Below are 23,171 nucleotides of genomic sequence, written 5' to 3'. Positions count from 1 at the left end.
TGTTCCCTCTTCTACCACCCCAGCAAGTAGGCAGGCACAGAGTAGGTAGAGCCATGGACTCCACCCTCCTTACAACCCCCAAACACACATGTTTACCAGCCATGATGGGGAGGCAATGCTGTGTCTGGTAATGGGCTCTCACAGTACACTCCTTCTCTCTTGCTACCATGGAAGAGAAGAGCTGTGTTCTTCAGAGAGGTGTATTCTTACCAGAGCTGTTGCTGGAGTGGGTAGCTACAAACTGCCCCCTACACTGGGTTGAGCCTAAATGCTTGATCTAGCCCATTAATATCGAAGAACATGGTGCTACATCATTTTACCAATGATGTTCTTTCCTTGTTTGAAATTAATCCATGCATGCTATTTTAATTTTGAAAATGAAATAAGCAATTTATTTATATAAAGAAAGTAGCCCAAAGCAACTTACGGACAGAAAATGTTTTATTTAGAGGAACGAATTCTAAAGCCAGTGGAAATGTTTCATGTGGTTATTATAGTTCTTTGTTTCAGGGTTTGATTGATTTCAGAATTAATTTTACACATTCAGGTTACAGACTGATATATCGAATCCTTCAGTACTTGAGTTCCTGGATGGGGATGAAAAACACTGTGTACAGTAACCAGTACCATGTATTTCCATGCCTTCTGCAGGCATTTAAGCTCTTAATTCCAGTTTGAATTTTTTTTTTATATGTACCCTAAAGGTTGGTGGTTCTTACAGTGATTGTTCTTATGGATTCTTTTTCTGGTACACATGCACCATAGAACAGATTCTTTTTGGCCACAATGTCCGTTGGGGCCACACTGGTGCCTGGAAAATCCTGACGCCCCCTCTTCACCCCCACCTAAGTATATAAAGGGCAGAGCAGGCCCAATTGACCATCAGTTCCTTCTTACCATCTATTGCAGCGAGATGGAACCTCTGCGGTGTCCCCTTACTCAGTGCACTGTGCAATCTCTTGTTTGGCTAGTTAGTGGTTACTAACTCATGATTTCTATAGTTAGTGTAGTTAGTATAATTTTAGTTGTTTGTATCATTCCCACTAGCCAAAAAAAAAAAAAGGCAAACTTATAATAGATTTGGGGATATCCCTGATACTGGGACCCAAGCTGCTATGGCTGAGTCCTGTTGTATTGATTTGAAGGGTCAGAAGAGTGAAACATATTTATAAACACTTTAATTGTTCAACATGAAAACAGTGATAGAAAGGTTTGGGTTTTTTTCTACAGCGACGGCAGTTTACTTGGCTGCTTGGAATACATCCAAAAGCATTCATTCATTGATCAAATTCAAGAAAGAACAAGAAATCAAAACAAGCATTGATATTGAAACTGAAACTGAGTAATTATGCAAAACAAACTTAATAAAAGCCTATTAACGTCTCTCTTCTTTTGGAGGCAGAATGTCAGTCTCTTTTTTTCACTAACACGCTTTTCTTTGATGAAAAGGAAAGGGTTAATTTCACTCTGTCTTGCTGGCTAAAGTACATTCATGTCTCCTGTTTTTAATAGACAGGCACAAGGTGAAGGAAATACAGGATAGAACTGGTGGGGGAAATATGTCCTTTTTTGATGTTCTTGGAACACTGGATGGCTGGTCAGTAATGAATGGATTTTTAGGCTGGCAAGTCGGCCACAGTACCTGTTGCTTGGACGCAAGCTCACATTACAGTCAAGGACATCATCTGATTTGGGTCCTTTCTCAGACAAGGCAGGGCTGGATGTGGTAATGGTGTAGTGCAGTTGATTTCAGAATCTGTTGAAAAGCTGGAGTGAGAGAGGGGTTAGGAGGAAAAATAACAGTGGAGCTGAAAGTAACACAAAGGGGGAGGATGACAGAATGGGATCTTATGTGCCTCTGTAGTGCTGACAATTGAGTGTCACCACTTATGGGCTGAGGATTGGAAGTCATGAGGGTATGATGACTTTCAGGACTCTCAGGTGAGAATAAAATTCCGTAAACAAGAGCAAGGCCTGCTGGCCTTCCTTGCGGGAAGAATACCTTGCGGTTTGGTCTGCTGTTTCTGCTTGGGATCGAGGAAGTTGAGACAAGATGTGATAAGCTGAGCTGGAAAGCCATGCTGCTTTTTCAAAATCTCCTTTTAAGGACCCCAGAAGGCGGGAGAGGAGAATGGGTGGTGTAGTTCATCCCCTTGTTATTTCATTCAATTAAATGCATTTCTGTAACGCCAAACTTGGTATAGGGAACATTAAGTCCAATCTCTACATAGTCCTTGACCCCTGTCAGTAGGCCCTTTTTGTTTGGACTAATTCAGTCTCTGTCTGGTTTTCTTGCACCTGTTTATAACATTCTTTTTTGAAAATAGCTTGACCTATTTTCATGGTTAATTTTCAAGCAGGCAAAAGTTACAGACCAGTTGTCACAACAGTCCCCAGGATTTAAAATTTGCCCCTCTTGAAGGCTGCTATCAGGTGAATGATGGGCACTTTAAGTGCCTGTTTTGTCTGGGTAAAGGGACACATTCCTGATGTGTTCAATTGTTCCTTCTCCAGGAAGACACAAAGTTAGGAAGGCCTGCTTCAGGGTCTTTCTGCTGGAGCACTCAAGGGCTGGGGGGTTGATTCCAGGTTCGCTGTCACATGCCTTTCTCATCTCATGGGCACTGTGGCTCATGTAGGCCTACCCACCAATCCTATTAATATTGAGAATCTTGAGGAAACTCAGACAAGACTCAGTCTCAGTGATCATGGTAGCCCCAGACAGTTCTGGTACTCAGAGCAGGTGAACCTCTGTCCTGACAGACTCTGATCACACTACTTGCTCTACCATATATCGTTTAGTAAAACAGATGTTTGAACATACACCTGGATCCAGTATCATTACATCTGACAGTCTGGATGCAGGTTAGATAGCTGCCATGAAAGAAGTTGTGCAGCTGACGTCCAGACATCTCGGTACATAGCAGAAAAGCCTCTGCTAGACTGTCTTGTATTGTTAAGCAGCAAAATGCAAGATAGGTTCTATTTGGGAAGTACAGTGTCACCTGTGTCCCTGGGAAGCACCTGTTTTGCTATTCTGAACTATCTGCTAACCCCAAAATATTTAAGACTATCCATCAGCTCCCTAAGAATACATTTAGCAGCAATAGCAGCATATCCTCCTCCTATTCAGGGTCATATCATATTTTCCCATCCTACAGTTGCTAGATTCCTAAAAGTTCTCATGCATGTTTTTCCTTATTCTGGGAGCCACCCCCTTCCTGGACCTCCACAGTGTTATCTGGCTTAATGGAACCTCCCTTTGAGCACCTAGCAACCTTCTCTTTTTACCTATGAAGGCTATGAAGACTGCCTTTTTAGTAGCCATAACATCAGTTTGGGGAATTCAGGACCTTATGGCTGGTTCCCCTTATGCAGAGTTCCATAGAGATAGGGTGACTCTTAGGCCGGACCTCAAGTTCCTGCCTATGATTTTTTCTGATTTGCATTTAAATCATTTGGTTCACCTCCCAGTTTCTTCCCCAAACCACTCAAACCAGAGGAAAGCCAAATCGCAGTCCTTTAATGTGGCCAGGGCTATTTCATACTAGCGGAGAGGACAAGTTCCCTCAGGAGCTCCTCCAGGCTGTTCAAAGCCTTTGCGGATAGGATTAAGGCTCAAGCCACTTCCATTTAAAGGTTGTCTAAATGGGTATCTCACTGTATTAGATCCTGTTATGAGATAGCCAGGTTAGATCTATCCATGCAGGTTTGCGACCATCCCATCACGGTTCAGGCAGCTTCTGTGGGCTTTTTCATAAATTTGCTGGACAGCTTCACAGGGATCAGTCCACATTGTCACCCAGCACTACTACTTAACTGTGGCTTCAGGATCAGATGCTCTCTTTGGTACAGCTGTCCTACAATCCTTGTTTACATAGGACTCCCATCATCCACTTTCTACCTATGAGATCACTGTTTGATAGTCACCAGAACTGGGATCCATGAGGCCAATCACTTGAAGAAGAATGGTTACTTATATGACAGTACCTGTGATTCTTCAGGATGTATTGTCCATGTGGATTCCAAAATCCATTTTCTTCTGCTTTTACAAAGTCCTATAGATACAGGATTCTGAACTGGCGAAGGAACTGAGGGATGGTCGGGTCCACTCTGCCATTTATGCTCTTGGGTGGCAAGGTGCAAGGATCCAATGGACATTGCTAGCCAAAAGTATCTGACCTCATTTGCACAGGACACATACTCACCAGATTCAGAATCCATGTGGACTACACTTCTCAAAGAACCACAATTACTGGGGAGAAGTTGCCATTCTTTGTTTAAGAAAAGGCCACTTTTTTCTGATTGGCTATAAATCATGCTTTGCTGCAATGTCTGATAAAGACTGACAACAGATGAATCACATGCTTTGGGTATTTCCTGAGACATTTCTCCTATTTTGGGGTTGAATATTTAATGCTCAAAAATGAGACATTGATAGGACTAGCTAGAGCCATACAGCTTTGTTATGGCATCTTAGTCTTGACCTCCAGCCTGCTATTCCTGTCCTGAGTCACACCTAAGCAGAGACTCTCTGCCATTTGTGCAAAGTTTGTGTTATGAGCAAACATTCACTATGCGCTAGGTTGAGACCAGCTCTGGGCAGGAACTTTGTTGGTACGTGTCTGTGTTTAACAAATCATCCTCATCATTTTATCATCAGAGTCAAGAGTTCAAAGGATAAGCATAATAACCTAGTGCACTACTTTGACCTCTTAAACATTGAACCTGTGAGTATATAGCACTTCTCATGATCAGACCTACTCAATGTTGAAGATACTCATCATCTTTCTGTTGCAGGATTGGGCCTTTAGCGTATGTGTACACTACAGTTAAACTCCCGCAGCTGGCCCATGTCAGTTTAATCAGGCTTGCAGGGCTTGGGCTAAAAGGCTGCTTAATTCCGGTCTAGTCGTCCAGGCTTGGGCTGGAGACCTTTGAGAGCTGAATGTATAGATGAAAGAGAAGGATTTTTTCCCCCTACCCTTACTCCTTCCCCTTCCCCACGCACATACAGAATCATATTTTAGCAGTTTTAAACAGAAAAGACATCCTGGCTTGGGTTGCCCAAAATCATTCTGAATACAAGAATGCCCTTTGAAGGGAATGGAAACTTAGACATCATGAATCAGAGCTTTCTCCATGGTGCTTATTGAATACATTTCTAGTGCTATTTGGCAGCTGCAGATATGTTTGTGGAAAGAAAAAAATCAAATATTGATGGGGATTTGGTGCCAGCTACGTATTTTGTGGTTTACATAAGAACCATGTGAGCAGCACACAGTTTGTGTCTTCAGACTCTGTACCTTCTAAATACAGACCCAGCATCAATCATCCTGCCTTTACACTGTGAAAATGTTCTATCAGCACCAAGCTCTTTTGCTGTTAACATCCTGTAAACTTAGGTTTTGGGGACATCCCCATCAAAATATTCATTGGCCTGTCTAAATTTGGACTGATAGCAACCTTACGTTTGGTTGCAAAAATGAAAATATATTAGCATTTATACAGATAAGAGGTGCATTTTGAGGAAGGTAATATTATTTATATCATTTATATCCTTTGACAGCAAGCAGTATTTTCCATTTTTCCTTGCCATTTCCTATACAACGTATAGGAAAGTTTTTAAGGAATAATGCAAATATAGAGTAACTTTGTCTGAAACAAAACTGACAGGATTTTAAGAATTGCCAGTGTAATGAAACTTTTTTGGTTGTTTTGTCTTTTAATTGCTTTTTTATGTAATGAAGTAAACTGTCAAACATAACACTGTGGCCTTGAAGTGTGTTTTACCAGAACAAACAGGTTTAGGGATATAATTCAGTGTGCAGATTGGGGCCTTCGTTCTGTGTTCTCTCATTGTGTATCATGAGAGGGCACTGAGCTTTTTAAAAATGCTTCAGAAATTAACATTCATGAAAGTTTTATAGTCAAGACTGAAAAACTTTTACTGTTCCAGATACTGAGATTGAAGGCATTAGAACTTAGTTTGAAATAAAGAATAATTCTAGTGGAGAGACATTCCATAAAAGCCAAATTCCTAGTGCTGTGAAAAATTGAGGGTAGAGTTTCTGAGGGAGAAAACCTATAGTAAGAGTCTGAGTCTGACGTTTGTTTAGGGAAAAAGTGCTGTATCTCAGCATATCACAAGGGCAGCACAATTTACAACTTACCATGTTGTTTTTTACTGGGCAAAGCTGTGTGTATGCTCTGGCTGTGGACTGTTTCCATGTCTAAGCTTCTGTCAAATGTAGTCCGTGTTCAACATATATCTGTGCCCAGAGATGGGTCTTTATTTACATGTTTACTGGGGTATTTTTCGTACCATTTGCCTTGTTCTGCCTATACCGAGCAGGCAGCTTTCTTTTTCTAACACAGACAAGAGTAGAAATTGAGATTGACATTAAGTTACAAGCACAAAATCGTCTGTGGCTGTTTGTGTTCATACTTGTTAGAAGTGCAGAGCTATTCTAAAGTACATTTCAGCATACAAGAATAGTCCTGGGCCATATATCTGGGAAAGCAGTAGTGGGTGTGAGCACAAATGGGAATCGGAAAACCTTATTATTCCTGTCCCTTATACAGAACTTCAAGGAAGTTCTCCATGCCTCAGTTACTGTATCTGTAAAAATCAGGAGGTGGAAGGAAGGGGGAAAGGAAGGATGATGCTTGCCTACATTTGTAAAGCACTGTAAGATCAGTGGATGAAAAGAGCTATAGTTTGTATAGTAATATTTATTACCACCTTGTGGAGGAGAGACTGATTGTAGCCCCTCAAATGCACAGCTTGTTCCTCTTTGGGAGAGCAGGCTTCATAGATTAAGATTTCAATTTAGAATTGACTCCTAAGACTAGAAGGATAAATGGTACAGAGGATAAGGACCCTGAAAAAGAAATTCTGTGAGTCTGACCCAAAAATGAGCGATACGTGAATTAGCTCCCATTGTAAAGGGAAAAATATTTACAATACAAATTGTATTTAAATGCAAATTAGGGTAGTGCCAAACATACAAGGCCACAGGCCATATCCTGCGTCATGTCAGAGTGGTATTTGGTGCAAAGATACTTTGGGTCAGTTCTGCATACCCCTCCACACCCCGACCTTGGCACCTGTCCAGTGCCTAAAGCAGCTGGATGGCTGATCTAAGTTGCTCATGGCTGTCCACTGCCCCATGGGTCCATTCTGGTAGCTACTGATCACTAGGACACAAGATTCTCCAACCTCTACCCGTTCTCTTGCAGTCATGCCCCCTACACCACCCAGAGAGTCCCTTAGGTATAAGGAGTACTCAGGTAGCTGGTTAAACCGGCTTTCCAGCTGCTTTGCAGTGCAAATAGCATAATGTGTGGTTAAGGGTTATTAAGGTTATTCTCCAAAGTTATTCTGAACAGAATCTCTGGCTTTCACATCATTGTGGATAAAAAGAGATTTCTCTCCTCACTTAATTTAGAAGAAAGGGGAATTCATGACAAACAATATTTATTTTCCCTCTCAAGTGACAGAAGAAGCTTAGTTTGAATTTGGGAAAAGATGATCACCAGAGCAATTAAAGTAAATTAACTTCATGCAGAAAGGAGTTCACATGTTAACTAAATTACCATTTGCAGCAATCGGAACAACTAAGCAACAAGGATTAATCAGTTTTTATAAAGAGAAACCTTAATTAAATATAGGGAAGTAGAACTGCCAACCCAGCTGTCCATCCTACCCACCCTCCAAACCTGTATAGTTTGCCTGAGCTCCTACATTTTCCCAAGTTCATATTTATAACTCTTTATGACAATGTGTTATCTGATGACTGTGGAGTTTCTTTATTACACTGCCTGTTGCCAGTGGAGTTTTAGAATCGAGACTTCCTGTATAGGGGCAGGACCTTTCAGGGTTAGAATCAACTGTCCTCTAATTTGTGTTTAGTTTTAGGAAATGTCAGAACAAATAAGTGTCCTGCATGTTGTGGAATTGGTATTGTACAGCTGACCATGCCACGGACACTTAATATGCTACATCTCCTCATAAAAAAGGATTTGTGTATAGTGTTCTAAAGAGCAACACTTATGGCTCCTTTGGGGAGCAAGGGGGGTGGTGGTGGGGATGTCACTTTTCTTTTTTTGGACATTTGATCTGACTGTAGCTGTTCTTTTCAAATAGCAAGTAATTCAAATCACATGTTGATCATTGCAGTGGATGACTGTACTCCCATTTATCACCCATCCCTCCCCTCTGTGCCTACCCAGCTTCAAAAACCTCCAATTTCTCCTTTTCCTCTGCTGTGTTAGATGTTGCCTGCGGCAGAAGGCAGAGCAACTGAGAAATCAGAGCTGCCTGCCAAAAGCCAGTCATGGCTCACAGTGAAAAAGAAAATACACACTCCCTTTTGGCAAATCAACAACCTTATGTCTGCTTTAAAGGGCTTAAACAATATATGGGCTTGGCCCAGAAAGGTCCCTCTGAGTTCAACAACAAGCAGTCATCGAAACAGTATAATTTTAAGGGGACAGCGACACATGCTCTGCTGAGAGTCGATGCAATGCAGTGTCATTAGATTTCTATCAGTGTACGCGCTGGTGCTCAGTTGTGATCTACTCAGGAACTTTAGTTCCACCCTAGATATTTACACCTATGTGATCTTGTTACCATGCCACTTCAGAATCCTTTGCACCTCCATTACTGTAGGTGCAAAACTAGATGGCTGCATGAGGCAACAACTGTTCTGCATAGATCATTTGCATGGAGTTCATAGTCCTAGCTACATTAGTATTCCTAGAAAAATGCCATAACAATTGCCACAAAAGAGATTGGCTCTGTCTCTATGGCTGTGTCTACGCTACTACTTATGTTCGCAAAATTTATGTCACTCAGGGGTGTGAATATTCCACCCCCCAGGACGAAATAAATTGGACTGGCATAAGCATTAGTGTGCGCAGCGCTATGTTGGCGGCAGAGCTTCTCCTGCCCAACATAGCTACCACCGCTCATTGGGGGTGAATTAATTATGTTGAGAGGAGAGTTCTCTCCCGTTGGCATTGGGTGGATACACAAGAGATCTTACAGCAGCGCAGCTGCATCGGTACAGCTGTGCCGCTGTAAGCTCTTTAGTGTAGACATAGCCTCAGATACAGAACAGATGTTCCTTAATATCCAGTACTTTTGTAATTATTACAATGTTTTGATGCTACATCAAATATTGTGAACCCAAACTATTTTATTGAGGAAAAATGTGATACATAAACATTTAAGAATTAGTTTTTACAATGTGTTAATATTGGGACCATAGAGATTGTTCAGAGTCTTGTCTTTAATACTTTTTATATCCAAAATTCATGAAATGTTTATACGGTGTGGCAAGGCACCTCTTTTCTCTCACCAGCCTTAGCGTTTCTCCCCTCTGGCTATGGTGAGCTTGGGGTAATCAGTCCCACTCAGGAAGGGTTTGGCTTCTCCCTTTGATGTTCCCTTGGTTGTGTCTTCAGGGTAGGCCTGAGGGTAAGCCTAAAGGGTGCTCCTTCCCCACTCAAAAAGGGAAATAGTCCCATAGACCCAAACAAAGGGTGATACCTTTCCCTGCCTCGTCGCTGGGATGGGGTGTCATCCTGTTGATTGTCCTGGGATGTCAGTCCTCCCCTAGCCAGCATGCGGGCTTGTCTGCTTCCCCTATGGGAAGGAACATAGCCTCTCCACCTGGAGAAGCTACTTCCCTGCTGCCACTAGCCTGGTAACAGCTGGTGGGTTGGTGGCTCTCGCTCTCTTTTTCTCTCTCTCTCTCACTGGAGGAGGGGTTTTAAAAGGTCTCAGGCAGCCCTTAATTGGATTCAGGTGTCTCTAATTAACCTGAGGTAACCTCTTCTCAGTTTGTAGGAAAAAGGGCCTTTAACATTCTAGGGCTAACATATCTGCCTTCCACAAAGTGATGGGCACAACTGTGGACCACTAATCCTAAAGAAACATATTTACAGTATAAAGACATCAGTACTGTAGAAACCACACAAGAGGCTCTAACTACATTTAGAAGAAAAATAACAATTCTTTTAATGAAAGAGTCAGAGAGCGAAGAGGACTACTGCTTACACTGCAATTATGTGACTTGCAAATTAAATAAATAAATAATGACATGATGGTCCAGTGCGACTCTTGTAAGAGGTGGGCACATATGCCGTGCCTTCCAGAGGGAACCAATGAAGAAAACCTGACTGATGAGAAGAAACATTACTACCTACCCTCTTGCAGCCATCCAGCCTGACCTTATCACAGCTGCTAGAGACTTTCCTATTTAAATAATCCTCATGCTTTTTTTGGGGGGGAGGGTGGTACCTTTGCCTAGTTCATAGCATGGTGTGATAAACCACGCCTTGGCTCCTTCACCCAGGGTGTCTTCCACAAAGAATCATACTGTTCCTATATTAGACATTATTTGAAATGTGTCCCCTTTCTTCCAATTTTTTACAATACGTAAAAATACAGACAGTTGTAGAGCCAGCTTCCCTCATGCAGCCCCACTAGGGTGGCCTCCTTCCTCACCTTCTCGAGGAGTAAGAGTATCTGGAGGCCTATTCGGTAGCTGGTACCTCTCAAGATTGCAAACAGGAGCCAATGTAATCTAAACACATCTACGTTGGACCTGAACTGAGATCACAGACTCATTTTATACCAAATAATACTCACATGGGAACTAATTTAAGTCCCTACCAACTATAACTTTGTCATTTTACCCTCCATACTGTGTTACATTTTCCTTCTGATTTCTTAAATCTTTCCCTTCCTTTATACTGACCTCTATTTCCGTATACTAAAATCATCTTAATTATTCATATCATACTGCCATGTACCCTTCTTATTTTTTAATCACCAGAAACCTAATGATAGGATATAAATAATATCAGTTAGGCATCCTTGCTATATCTTTGCCTCTGTTGTATTTTCCAACTCCTTCCCTTCCAACTGTATAGAATCTTATTATCATATTTTATCTCCTGACATAAAGGCTGGCTTCTGCAAAGTTCTGTAATTAGCCTTTTCTATTTTCCGTCTTCCTTCTCTGTTGAACTCGGCTATTTCCCTGTCTTAGAGTATTTAGTTTCTTACTATTTCTTGACTCTAATCCATCTTATTGTGTTCCATCTTATTGTGCAGTTCATGTAATATACCTCATTCATCTGTATCCTATATAATTATTATTTACCTCATTTTCTCTTCATACTACAATTGCACCGAGAATGGCAACATCTGTATGGATCATTTCCCATTCATTCCTTTTACAAGATTGGGAGTTTGCTTATGTCATGTTAAGCTCTTTTTACAGCCTCTGGAGCAAGAATAAAATGGTAACAAGGCGGTCTGCCCTCTTTAAGGTAGTGCCAGTGGGCCCTGGCCAGCTCACCCCTTATGGGCATGTGCCCATAAGATAAATGTTCAAAGGGAGCATCAGCAGTTAAACCGGGAATGGGGGCCAGATGTTTTAGTCAGGGGAGTATAATGCTCACCAGGTAAAAACACTTTGTGGAGTTCAGTGATGGGGGTGGGGGGGGGAGGGAAAGCCTGAAGTCTTGAGGCACTTGGAAGGAGGCACCCTGAAGCAGTACCAGAACCCTGGTGAGGGTGAGCTGGGGAGGTCAGTGAGGACTCTAGCCTAGCCAGAAGAAGGAGGGCTGTCTCAGGGGAAGAAGAGGATTACAGCACAGTCCCAGAAAGGACGGCAGTGGATATCCAGTTTCAAAGAGAAGCTGGGGGTTGGGTGAAGCCTGCCATAGTAGGGGATTGGTCCTGCTTTGAGCAGGGGGTTGGACTAGATGACCTCCTGAAGTCCCTTCCAACCGTGATATTCTATGATAGTAAAGCACAGTCCCAGGAGTGAGGGCTGTGATAACCTTGTCTCAAAAGAGAAGATGTTTGAGCCCAGAAGACAGTCAACAAGTATAGAATGAGTCTCTGGAAAGGAGAAGCAGGGCATCTTTTGGCTCCAGGGCAGGTGGGGGCGGGGAGGAGAGATAGTCCAATTATTTAGGGTTGACAGAGCTGGGAACCCATGGTAGAGGGCATGCATGTATTTTCCACTATGCTACCACTGAGGCAAAAGATGCAATGACCCCTGCTAGTAAGGGGAGGAAGAAGGAACTCACCAGAGCTCTAGAGCTGGAAAAAGAGAGATCAAAGATTGTTGCATGCCTGGCACAGGTCTGGTATGGCAGATTGGTCGTTTCCTTTTGATTCTGATTACCCCAGAAAGGGTGGACTTTTGAGGCTGGAGGGTCAACTCACCTCAGCAAATGAACTGTGGTTGGAGGCCAAGAGAGTCATTGAAAACCCAGGAGGGACCAAGAGGCAGGTTGATGCAGTGCTGCACCAAGGGCCTGCTCTGGGACTGCACTCTACTACAGGCATTAAGGCTGGAGAGTTATGGAGCATATATTTTTCCATTAACACACAGTAAGATTAGTAAGAGTTGTGGCATACATCGCAATGATGATAATTAGTGAAGCCTTCTGTGGGCCTTGTACAATCCTGATTATGTGGCTCTTCTGATTAAGGGAAATCATTTAAAAAAAAAAAGTCATTGGAAAAAAAATACAGTTGGGGGCACCCTACACTGGAAATTCTGTCACACTAACTTCACAGTGTAGTCTTCGTTGTTACCTGAAAGGACATGGGCTATAAGCCAGATTGAGGGAGTGAGGTCTTGGAATCCCACAGAGTCCCTAGGATCTATGAACTTCATTTCTGCAGTTTTCAAGGCTGAAGCTGAAGATGTAAGAGAACAGGACCTCCATGTTGTTCTCTGATCCACCATTGGCTGCACAGCTCCTAAAAGAGCAAGAAGGGGTAAGTGTGTTGTATCAGGCGTGTAAGGGTAGTTAAAACTGCAGAGAGAGGCCTCTGTCTTAGTTTGCAAAAAGAAAAGGAGTACTTGTGGCACCTTAGAGACTAACCAATTTATTAGAGCATAAGCTTTCGTGAGCTACAGCTCACTTCATCAGATGCATATCGTGGAAACTGCAGCAGACTTTATATATACACAGAGAATATGAAACAATACCTCCTCCCACCCCACTGTCCTGCTGGTAATAGCTTATCTAAAGTGATCATCAGGTGGGCCATTTCCAGCACAAATCCAGGTTTTCTCACCCTCCACCCCCCCACACAAATTCACTCTCCTGCTGGTGATAGCCCATCCAAAGTGACAACTCTTTACACAATGTGCATGACAAATAGCCCAACTTGATTGTCATGCACATTGTGTATTTGTCATGCACATTGTGTAAAGAGTTGTCACTTTGGATGGGCTATCACCAGCAGGAGAGTGAATTTGTGGGGGGGGGGTGGAGGGTGAGAAAACCTGGATTTGTGCTGGAAATGGCCCACCTGATGATCACTTTAGATAAGCTATTACCAGCAGGACAGTGGGGTGGGAGGAGGTATTGGTTCATATTCTCTCTGTATATATAAAGTCTGCTGCAGTTTCCACGATATGCATCTGATGAAGTGAGCTGTAGCTCACGAAAGCTTATGCTCTAATAAATTGGTTAGTCTCTAAGGTGCCACAAGTACTCCTTTTCTTTTTGCGAATACAGACTAACACGGCTGTTACTTTGAAACCTGTCTTAGTTTGATTACCTGTAAAGTGGAGGTAATAATACTTCCTTGGGGTATTGTAAGGATTAACTAACTAATGTTTGCAATTTGCTTTGAACATGGATAGGCCTAGATGTGTTACGTATTAACTGTTTTATTGTTTACTGGGCTACTGATTGCTTCTTGATTTCTTGTACTGGCTCCAAATTGAAGGAGTCCAGTTCCATCTCTGTTACTGATTTCTGACACCATGCCAAATGTGAAAAAAGCCCAGTATTCTATTTCAAGGTCTTCTGTGTGTAAAAGGGTTATACAGATCCCTCTGTATGACTTATCTTTGCTGTAATTCCTGTTAATTGCTAGACAGGAAACATTCTCATTTTACTACGGATTTGTCTTCCCACCCCTATTTGTCCATTTCATCTACCTTTTGCGTCTTATCGTAAACCTATGTCATGAGCTTTCCAGGGCAGGGATTGTCTTATTACTGTTTGTGCAGCACTTTAATTGGGCCCCCATGTGCTACCACACTCCTAATAATAACCATAATAATAACAGAGGGCTTTTATGATCTGGAAACATATTTGGGAGTCTGATCCTACAATGGATCTGCACATGGAATGCCCAGTGACCACTTTGGTTGTTCATACAGAGGTCTGCAAGGAGCCCTGATGGATTAGAATTTGCTTACTCAAGCTTGGACTTTTGCATATTGGTAGGATATGTTGCTCAGGGCTTCTAGGAAGGGGAGCACATTATATGTATGTGTCTCTTCCTTTAAGAAAAGGAGTACTTGTGGCACCTTAGAGACTAACCAATTTATTTGAGCATGAGCTTTTGTGAGCTACAGCTCACTTCATCGGATGCATACTGTGGAAACTGCAGAAGACATTATATACACAGAGACCATGAAACAATACCTCCTCCCACCCCACTCTCCTGCTGGTAAGAGCTTATCTAAAGTGATCATCAAGTTGGGCCATTTCCAGCACAAATCCAGGTTTTCTCACCCCCCCCCCCCCACCCAAACTCACTCTCCTGCTGGTAATAGCCCATCCAAAGTGACCACCCTCTTTAAAATGTGTATCATAATCATGGTGGGCCATTTCCAGCACAAATCCAGGTTTTCTCACCCCCCCCCACCCCCCTCCAAAAACCACACACACAAACTCACTCTCCTGCTGGTAATAGCTTATCCAAAGTGACCACTCTCCTCACAATGTCTGTTACCAGCAGGAGAGTGAGTTTGTGTGTGTGGTTTTTGGAGGGGGGTGGGGGGGTGAGAAAACCTGGATTTGTGCTGGAAATGGCCCACCTTGATTATGATACACATTTTAAAGAGGGTGGTCACTTTGGATGGGCTATTACCAGCAGGAGAGTGAGTTTGTGGGGGTGGGGGTGGGGGGCGGAGGGTGAGAAAACCTGGATTTGTGCTGGAAATGGCCCAACTTGATGATCACTTTAGATAAGCTATTACCAGCAGGAGAGTGGGGTGAGAGGAGGTATTGTTTCATGGTCTCTGTGTATATAATGTCTTCTGCAGTTTCCACAGTATGCATCCGATGAAGTGAGCTGTAGCTCACGAAAGCTCATGCTCAAATAAATTGGTTAGTCTCTTAGGTGCCACAAGTACTCCTTTTCTTTTTGCGAATACAGACTAACACGGCTGTTACTCTGAAACCTCTCTTCCTTTAGTAACACAAAGACCAATGTTTCAGCTCCCAGGCAAACCACATCAGGCCTCACCTCATGAAGAGAGGATGGGTCATTGCAGCTTGGGACTTCCAAAAAAAAAAAAAGACAAAGGTGAAAAAATGAGGGCTCCTCAAGGGCTCTGAGGAGGATTCTGTTGATCCTCATTCCTGGGGGGTAACGGATCCTTCTGAAAATTGACCAAGAGTGGCTTCTTGGCCACTGTGCAGACATACCCACACAGTGAGATTTTCAAGAGAACTGGTCATTGGCATAACTCTGTTCTCACTGTAGTCAATGTAAATTTCATCCTTGAGTAATGAGAGCGGAGTCAGGACAACTCAGCACCTTTGAAAATCCCACCATATACCAACTCTGTAAATGTTCTGATGCACACTTTCTCCCTGGTGCCCTGCCTCAGTAGTACGACTGGAAGGTGGTGATTTCCATAGAAGAAAAGGGAGGCTGAACCCTGTTCCCTCAGGCCATGGGATGGATATGGGGCTGCTTCACTGAGGCTACTTCAGTCTAGTGAAGTAACTTTTGCAGTTGTAGCACTCCACAGTGGAGTAGTGAATATAGGCAAAATAGGGTTCTCGAGTCTCTCCCGAATCAAAGGTTAATCTTTAATTATACATTATGTCATGTGATGAAACCTCCAGAAACAGGGCCAACCAAAATTGGGAACCCTAGCAAATAATCATGGCTCCCAAACAATTTGCAGGGGGTCCCTAGAGAGCTGGATGTGCATATCCTGTCAGGCCAACTGAAATCCTGCCCCCTCCAACTCAACACAATTGCACCAGCTCATTGCACCCCCGAAGAGGCAGAATTTGGTCCACTGTGAGTAACTGCAGCCTGTTTCAGTATGTAATTTCTAAAATCCAGGGAATTTTGTGAGTAAACATTTTCTAGATTCCAACTGAGGTTTCTAGTTACCATTCTTACATTTTACTGCCTCCATGACTGGAAATTTCTGCCAGCTGTCTGCTTAAGAGCAAGTGGTAATCTCTCTTCTCCTCAGGCAAATTTGGCACCATGTTTATTTTCAGTATCATGTTTGTTATCATAGGACAAAAATCCTAGCATGTTATATTTGGCCCTCTACTGAGATGCAATGATCATCTTTCTTGGACCTGCATGGCTAGAGTATTAAGTAACTTGCTCCATGCAAGTACAAACTGAAGAGGAGCCCTGACCAACACAGTGTTGATTGTCTAATAACTTTGGAGTTTCCATGTTGTTATGGTTCCAATATTAAGAACCTTTTTTCCACTGCAATGAACAAAGGGGCTTTTTCTGTGATACAAAGGTTGTGTGCAATAAAATGTGACTGTAGATTAAGGTAAACATTTACTACAACGTGTATTCCTTTGTCTCCTTTTTTCTTGTTTAGATTGAAAACATAGATGCATGTCTGAGTTTCTTGGCTGCCAAGGGAATAAACATACAGGGTCTATCAGCAGAGGGTGAGTCAATCTGTCATTCCAAAATTTATCTTCTAATGAGGGACTTTCAATTTAGGATTTTTTCCTCCAATTTTTAAAAAAAATACAACCAGGATCACTGGAGATTGAATAGGACTTGTGCTGTTGTGTTTTCTTCTCTTTTCCGCATCCACTGTAGGAAAGGTAAGTAAAATACATGCTGGACTCAATGCTGTTAACTCTTTCACTTTAAAAATAAACAATGGAAGGGCATTAGATTCATTCACTTCTTTTAAAACAAAACAAAACACATACATCAAAGAAACTAACCTCGCAGCTGAGTTCTAGAAATGACACAGTGAAAAACCAAATCCTATGTATTTATGGTTGTGACAAAAGCAAACTATATCTGAAATAGCAGTATGTGAAAAAAGTACAGAATTAAATAACTACAGAAAAATACATCTGTAATCCTGTCATGCAAACATCTGCTCACATGCATAACTTTACAAGTACAGTAGTCCCGCTGTGGTTGAAAAATAAAGTTATGCATGTGTGTAAATGAATGTAGGATCAGGACCTATATTTTTACCACATTGATTCTTTAGCAATGATGCAATTAATCATTAAAGTTTTAATTTTAAAGTGAAAAGTGGACTGTTAACAGCTCATGACTTGATATTTTACGAAACTAGAAATGCTTTGGCCAATTTTTTTAAACAAATGTTTTAGTAGTTCTGTCCTGAAACAAAATGTTTTATTGTTTTGTGTTGGATGTCTATTGAAAAGTGTCTAGTTACATTTTTTAAAAAGAAACTTCTGTTTTGCTGTACTATTTATTTTTCTTTAGTATGTACATTTTTACATGTGCCTCTGTAAGCGCATGTAACAATGAAATAAATTCAAATGTTACAAAGCAAAACAAAAATAAGTGCCCCCCCCACTTAATCAGTCCACCCGTCGAGACCATCCGTCCCCAACCACATTATATTAATAACCACCCACTGCACAGACTGTAGTACCAGCGTCTGGTACATCAGGTTTCACCTTTACTTTCACTTAAGTATGTTTGAAAAAGCAAGCAGGTGCCAACAACCAGAGTAAGCAGAGTCAGACTGTGAATGTATTAGGTTACACCTACCTCAGTATTTCCAAGAACAAGTAATCTGATTTGCAAGTTCAGGTGAGATGACTTTCTTGGTTCAACTTCTCAAATAAGTTTGCTTGCAAGCTTGAGTTTGGAGAGCTGGTTACTTTGCAAAGTTTTTGTATGTGTATGAATAACTTAGTTACCTATGTGCTGAAAGCTATGATTTCTCCCTCTCCGCTCATGTGACTGCTGAAAAAGCAAGGTGAATTTGATAGCCTGTCTGATCATGTGATTGACAGTTCTTAAAGAGAAGAGCTGCAGGCCCTCTCGGCTGGAACAGAAAAGCTTTTCTCTCTTGGCTTTGCCCGCCTGGTTGCCAACAACCAAAATCTGCTGGCTGGCTGTAAGCATTAGTGTGCATAGCGCTGGGGGATTCCCAACTCTTCATGCCAAAAGGATAATTCTATTCGGTTTCTAGCTGTCTCATGCTCTTAGTGGAAGACTAACTGATTTTATTTATGCTTGAAGTACAGTACTCAATGGACGAGCAGTGACTACAAAATTCCTGGCTTCCTGCTACCCACAGAACCGAGTGAGAAAGTTTAGAAACAAGATGCATTTCTTTTAATTTCTAAACAATTGGAACATTAGCATTCCTCCCTTTTGGGGTTATACTGTGTTGTTACGTACATTCATAATATGAGACACGAACTTTGAATTAAGTGTGTGTGAGAGAAAGAATTCCCCTTTCAGAGAAGTAGATTATTATCTGCAAAACGCAGATGCCTTACTGCAGTCTAAGGGTCTAAGAGGACAGCCAGTTTGTTCAGAAGGAAGATCCTTATCATAAATGTGGTTTAAATAGAAGTATTTTTATGATGAGTTTGGTACTCACAAACTACTAGTTCCACATTTGTTTCTCCCCAAAGTGGATTTTCAGTGGGGTGATAATTACCTGAAATAATTGCTTCCTCTAAGTGTAAAGTCATATTTAATGTCATTTGCTTCAGTTTTAGGATTTTCCACTGAAGTTTCTTTTCACAGCACTTCACATTTTACTAGGCTCTGGCTGTGCGCTTAAAACTCTTTTCTGACCTGAAGTCTTAAATGAAACAAACCATCCCCTATTGAAAATAGGCGATGTTATTAAAATATACCCCAGATAATCCACAGGTGATGAAATATATGGGAAAACTGTTGTGTACATAGGTTTTCTGACTGTAAAGTATATTCAAGTAACTTAATAAAGATATAGCATCACTCAGTTGCTAAGCATAAGTGGCCAGCAACATTTGCAATGTTCACCAAATGCACCTTGCCACTACAGCATATTAAAATATGCCATATTATAGGGAGGAGGGAGCTAGTGCAATTCCTGCTTCAAACTAAACCTGCTCTTTTGAGATTCAGAAAAGATCTTAAAGGCCCCTTATCTCCCTCCCAGTCACCTTCATTTCATTTGCACCCAGGACTTATTGTCTGGGGATAACAAGGTGACGCTCTCCCTCATTGTAATACATGAGGATTTAACTACCACTTTAAAATGTTGTGTGTTTAAAAAAATAATAATTTTATTCATCTAGATAATGCTAATATGCAGAAAGCAAGTCAGCAGACCATTAATACATGCAGTAGTATTCTGATGATATGAGAACAGTTGGCTCAGTGTAACAATCCTTTCCTACCGACTGCCCTAAATTGGATTCAGACAGAGGGAACAGAAGTCTTCTTCCCCTCCTAGGAGAAGCTTTAAGATGATGAGCCAAATCATGTCTCCCATTTTCACCGGATAGTCCCCTTGTAATCAGTGGGGCTACTCAGTTGAGTGAAGTGAGTGGGATTCAGCCTAAAACCTCTAAAAGGGGACCTGCATGTCAGTATATGATGATAAAACAGAAAAGGCGAACCTGGCTGCTTCTGTACAATAAACTTTCCTTTTCAACCCAGATGAGAGAGAGACATTCCCATGCACGTTTCACCTCGTGTAACTTTGTCAATATGTTGCAAAATCCCAGACAAACCAGCTGAGGTGATGAGAAAAGTGTCTTGAGTAAAATTCTTTACTCAGCTAACCTTAGAGGTCCATAGGCTCTCCCACCAGATCACGAGCCACTCTCAGCAGAGCCCCAGGGTATCCCGTTCTGATGGCTTCTACTAATTTAGTATTTATATACCATTCACAGTGACACAAGTCAGTCTCCAATGGATACAATAGCGCAAACTCGATGGTAGCCATGGGGATGCCACTAATTGCTACCACAATAGTAGTGGAATGAATTGCCTGTCTTACTGTTCCATGTAAGGGAATAAATATTACTACTGCTAAAAAGAACATATTGAAGATTGAAATTTTTGGGCTTGAAAGCAACATTTAATTTAAACCTTACTCTGGGAGATGCATGTTAACCGTGATAGGAAGCAGGCATCTCATAAAAAACAAATAAGAACATTGAACCCGGTTAAACAATGCCATAACCAAACAAGCCAGTAAAGTGTTGCTAAGATCCAGTGGGTCAAATGCAAATAATTTTATTTACTCCCTTTGCAAAGCCAGGAGGAAGTACGAGTTTATAATCAGTTCAGAATGGTAATATAAACTGAAGCCTCCTCTGGAGTGCTCTAGAGTGAATCCATTTTTTTTCTATACCTTTACTATAAGGAGGAGGTTCACTATGACTGGAAGTGTAATCTGTACTCCTCAGTAAAGTAAAGCTTCACTTAAATAAGTGGGCTCCAGTGTATGCACACTTTTAATAATTCTATTACCTTAGGAGCCCGAGCCATGGACTAGGACCCTGTTGTGGAAGGAACGTACAAATACAGGACAAAGAGACAGTCCCTGCACCAAAGAGCTTACAAACTAAGACCTCAGCTACTAGTACATGTTTAACAAGGGGAAGTTTCTGTGGAGATGTGGAGGAGCTCTTGTCTCCTATTTCCACTGCCATTTTCCCTCTTGTTACTCATCAGTTTGAGCTTTGTATGCATGCCCGTGCTGTTCCCTGGACTGATGCAGACCCAGTTTCTGGCCTGTTGGAATTCCAGCTCTCTACTTATTCTCACCACTTTCCAAATAGTGTTTCTAATCGCCAAGGCTTTGCAGGTTACAGATGCTGTGTATGTTCAGTAGGAACTAATACTTTCTTTGTAGATAGCAGTTGCACCACCTGTGAATTAATAGATTAGCTGGATAGAGAACAGCTGAGCAAATTGTGAAGCCATAAAGTGATAAAAGGAAGCATTTTACTAGTCTTCAGAACAGCCACTATCTAATTTTGGCCATGTCTATATTTTTTCCCATCTGTACTGAAATTCATGCTTCTGTAGCTAAATTACTTTCAGCTCAACTGCAGCTTGTACCTTGCAAGCAATTTTTTCTTTCTCTTTGATTGACAGAGTTCTAAGCAGAGTCTGTGTTTTTGCAGAATGGGTTTGAATTTATTGGAAATCTGTCAGTGCTGTTTCCCACCTCTTCTTGGTAAATTAAACAATTTTCCTCCTTTCCCTATGGCTAAATCTCCTAATCCAAGTGGACTTTCTGCATATAGGGTTGTCACATCAGTCTTGGCTACCTTCTAACGTTATTCCCTGGGTGGGATTAATCTTTTCTAGAACACACACAGCACCACTAAAAGGAAAGTGGTAGCAGCTGGCTTTCTGGATAGGTTCTGAAGAGCGTCCACCCATGAAATGTTTGGTCTCCCAGACATATATTATATGCAGTTATATTGACCCTTTTTTTTTGGCAGGGTCCCCTTTTGTTTTCCTTAACAGCCTATCTCAGCCTCACCTTCTCTCCAGCTGAGAAGGGATGTAGCTGCCTTCAAAGACTCTTGGTGTCGGCCAGAGAAAGGTTCCTAAAAGTGATGTGAGCATCACTCTCCCATCCCAAGGAGCTGCATGTGTTGCCTCTGCAAGAGGCCCACCCTCTGTCAGCCCTAGAGTTCAGAACCAATCTGTGCACCTGAATTCTGGTCCATTGTGTAGTGCTACAAAGTGCTCTTGCTAAACCACCTGGCTAGCCTATTCTGATCATTGTAAATCTGTTCATTTTATTCTCATAGTGCTAGATGCTTTAGGGCATTGGGCAGAAAACTTCAATCAGTATTTTTTCTCCTTCCATTCTTTCTTGGCTTCAAACTTCTAGATTCCACATGTAGTAACTTTTTAACTCTTAACTGCTCAGTATAGTCCTGACATTTCATTGCTGATTGTCCCAGAAACTAACATTATTCCTATCCTATCTATTTACTTCCTTGTTTTCTGTGGATTTCCCTGTTGCCTTGCCACTGAGTCTTGCATACTTTTATGTCAAGAAAGAGAGTAGCTTGGGCAGCTTTTCAAAATTGGAAGTCAAGGCAGTAGGAGCAACAAACAGCAGCAGAAACGTCACTGCATGGAAATGTCCAATCAACAGATTGGGAGGGTTCTTTTTAAAACCCTGCCTTTCCCTGAAACCAGAACATCTGGCAATATTTGTTTAAAACTTAAAATATAAATAAAGAACCCTTCTTTTTTGTGTGCGGCCAAAATGAAAATGATTGGGTTACATGCTCGTGCTCTCATAACTCAGTATGTGTGTTTAAACTGACACACAACAGAGAAGGGGAGTTTGAACAGGAAGTAATTCAGACTGTACTCACTGGCAAAACAAAGTGAGGCTGAAGTACTCTCTGTGTACAAAGTCCAGTGGCAAACTGCCAGGTGAATTACCTCAGTCCATCTTTCGAGATAAGAGAACCAGAAGTGCTTCTAAAAGGCCTGTTTGAAATATTTTGCTTATTCTTAAAGGGCCATAACCTGCTCCCTATGCAGTTAATGGAAGTTTTTCTTTTACTTCAGGGAAACAGCATTGAGTCCAAAGTCTGTGGGTATAATTTTTGTTGTATCCTGTTTAGATGATACATTTTGCTTAGGCAAATTATAGACAATGTGAAAATATTGTCAAAATATAGAAGAGGTTTTTTTTGTTTCTTGTTTGCTTTTCATTGTTTTAAGGGTATATTTTTGTGTGGGTTCTTATTTTCTGTGTTTCTAAGAAAATGTTAAAACCAGGTTTATCTTTTGATAAACTCAGCAGATGGGCATGCACTCACAAATATCAAATTATACATTATAGGTGGGGCTGATAGCACCTCTTATTATTAAGGTTGCCTGACATCTCCTATTATAAGGTCCTGTTTTCAGTTGCTTATCACTTGCTAAACTTTAACCATTTGGGCTGAATTTTTCCTTCCTGAGTGTCTGTCTGCTTCATGCTGAATTATTTTGAAATATTTTGCCAAAACAGTTCAACTATTTCTGAGAATGAGGTTAGGAAAAAGATTTATTGAAACAATGTTAAAAAATTCCGGCAACTTTTAGTGTCCCCATGCTGTGAAGCAGGAACTTGATATTT

General features: G+C 41.5%; 1 protein-coding gene and 1 long non-coding RNA gene across 7 annotated transcripts in view; one reads left to right on the top strand and one right to left on the bottom strand.

The window, feature by feature from the left end:
- The window catches only part of NAV2 (neuron navigator 2), a 679,973-nt gene that overhangs the window by 463,634 nt on the left and 193,168 nt on the right, over positions 1–23,171 (top strand). For all 6 annotated transcript variants that reach the window (XM_073347852.1, XM_073347851.1, XM_073347849.1 and 3 more), the window contains one exon: positions 16,653–16,725. In XM_073347852.1, the coding sequence (XP_073203953.1) occupies positions 16,653–16,725 (73 nt within the window). The remainder of the gene's footprint in view (positions 1–16,652; positions 16,726–23,171) is intronic.
- On the bottom strand, positions 1,015–17,999 carry LOC140912792 (uncharacterized). Its single transcript, XR_012159380.1, has 3 exons — positions 17,825–17,999; positions 12,629–12,796; positions 1,015–1,767 (listed from the first exon to the last, which is right to left on the bottom strand). It is a non-coding gene; the product is annotated as an uncharacterized lncRNA (long non-coding RNA).

This window comes from Lepidochelys kempii, chromosome 6, assembly GCF_965140265.1.
Source record: "Lepidochelys kempii isolate rLepKem1 chromosome 6, rLepKem1.hap2, whole genome shotgun sequence".
Classification (NCBI taxonomy): domain Eukaryota; kingdom Metazoa; phylum Chordata; order Testudines; family Cheloniidae; genus Lepidochelys; species Lepidochelys kempii.
Note: the sequence above shows the minus strand (reverse complement) of the source record. Positions and strands in the feature narration are given on the sequence as shown.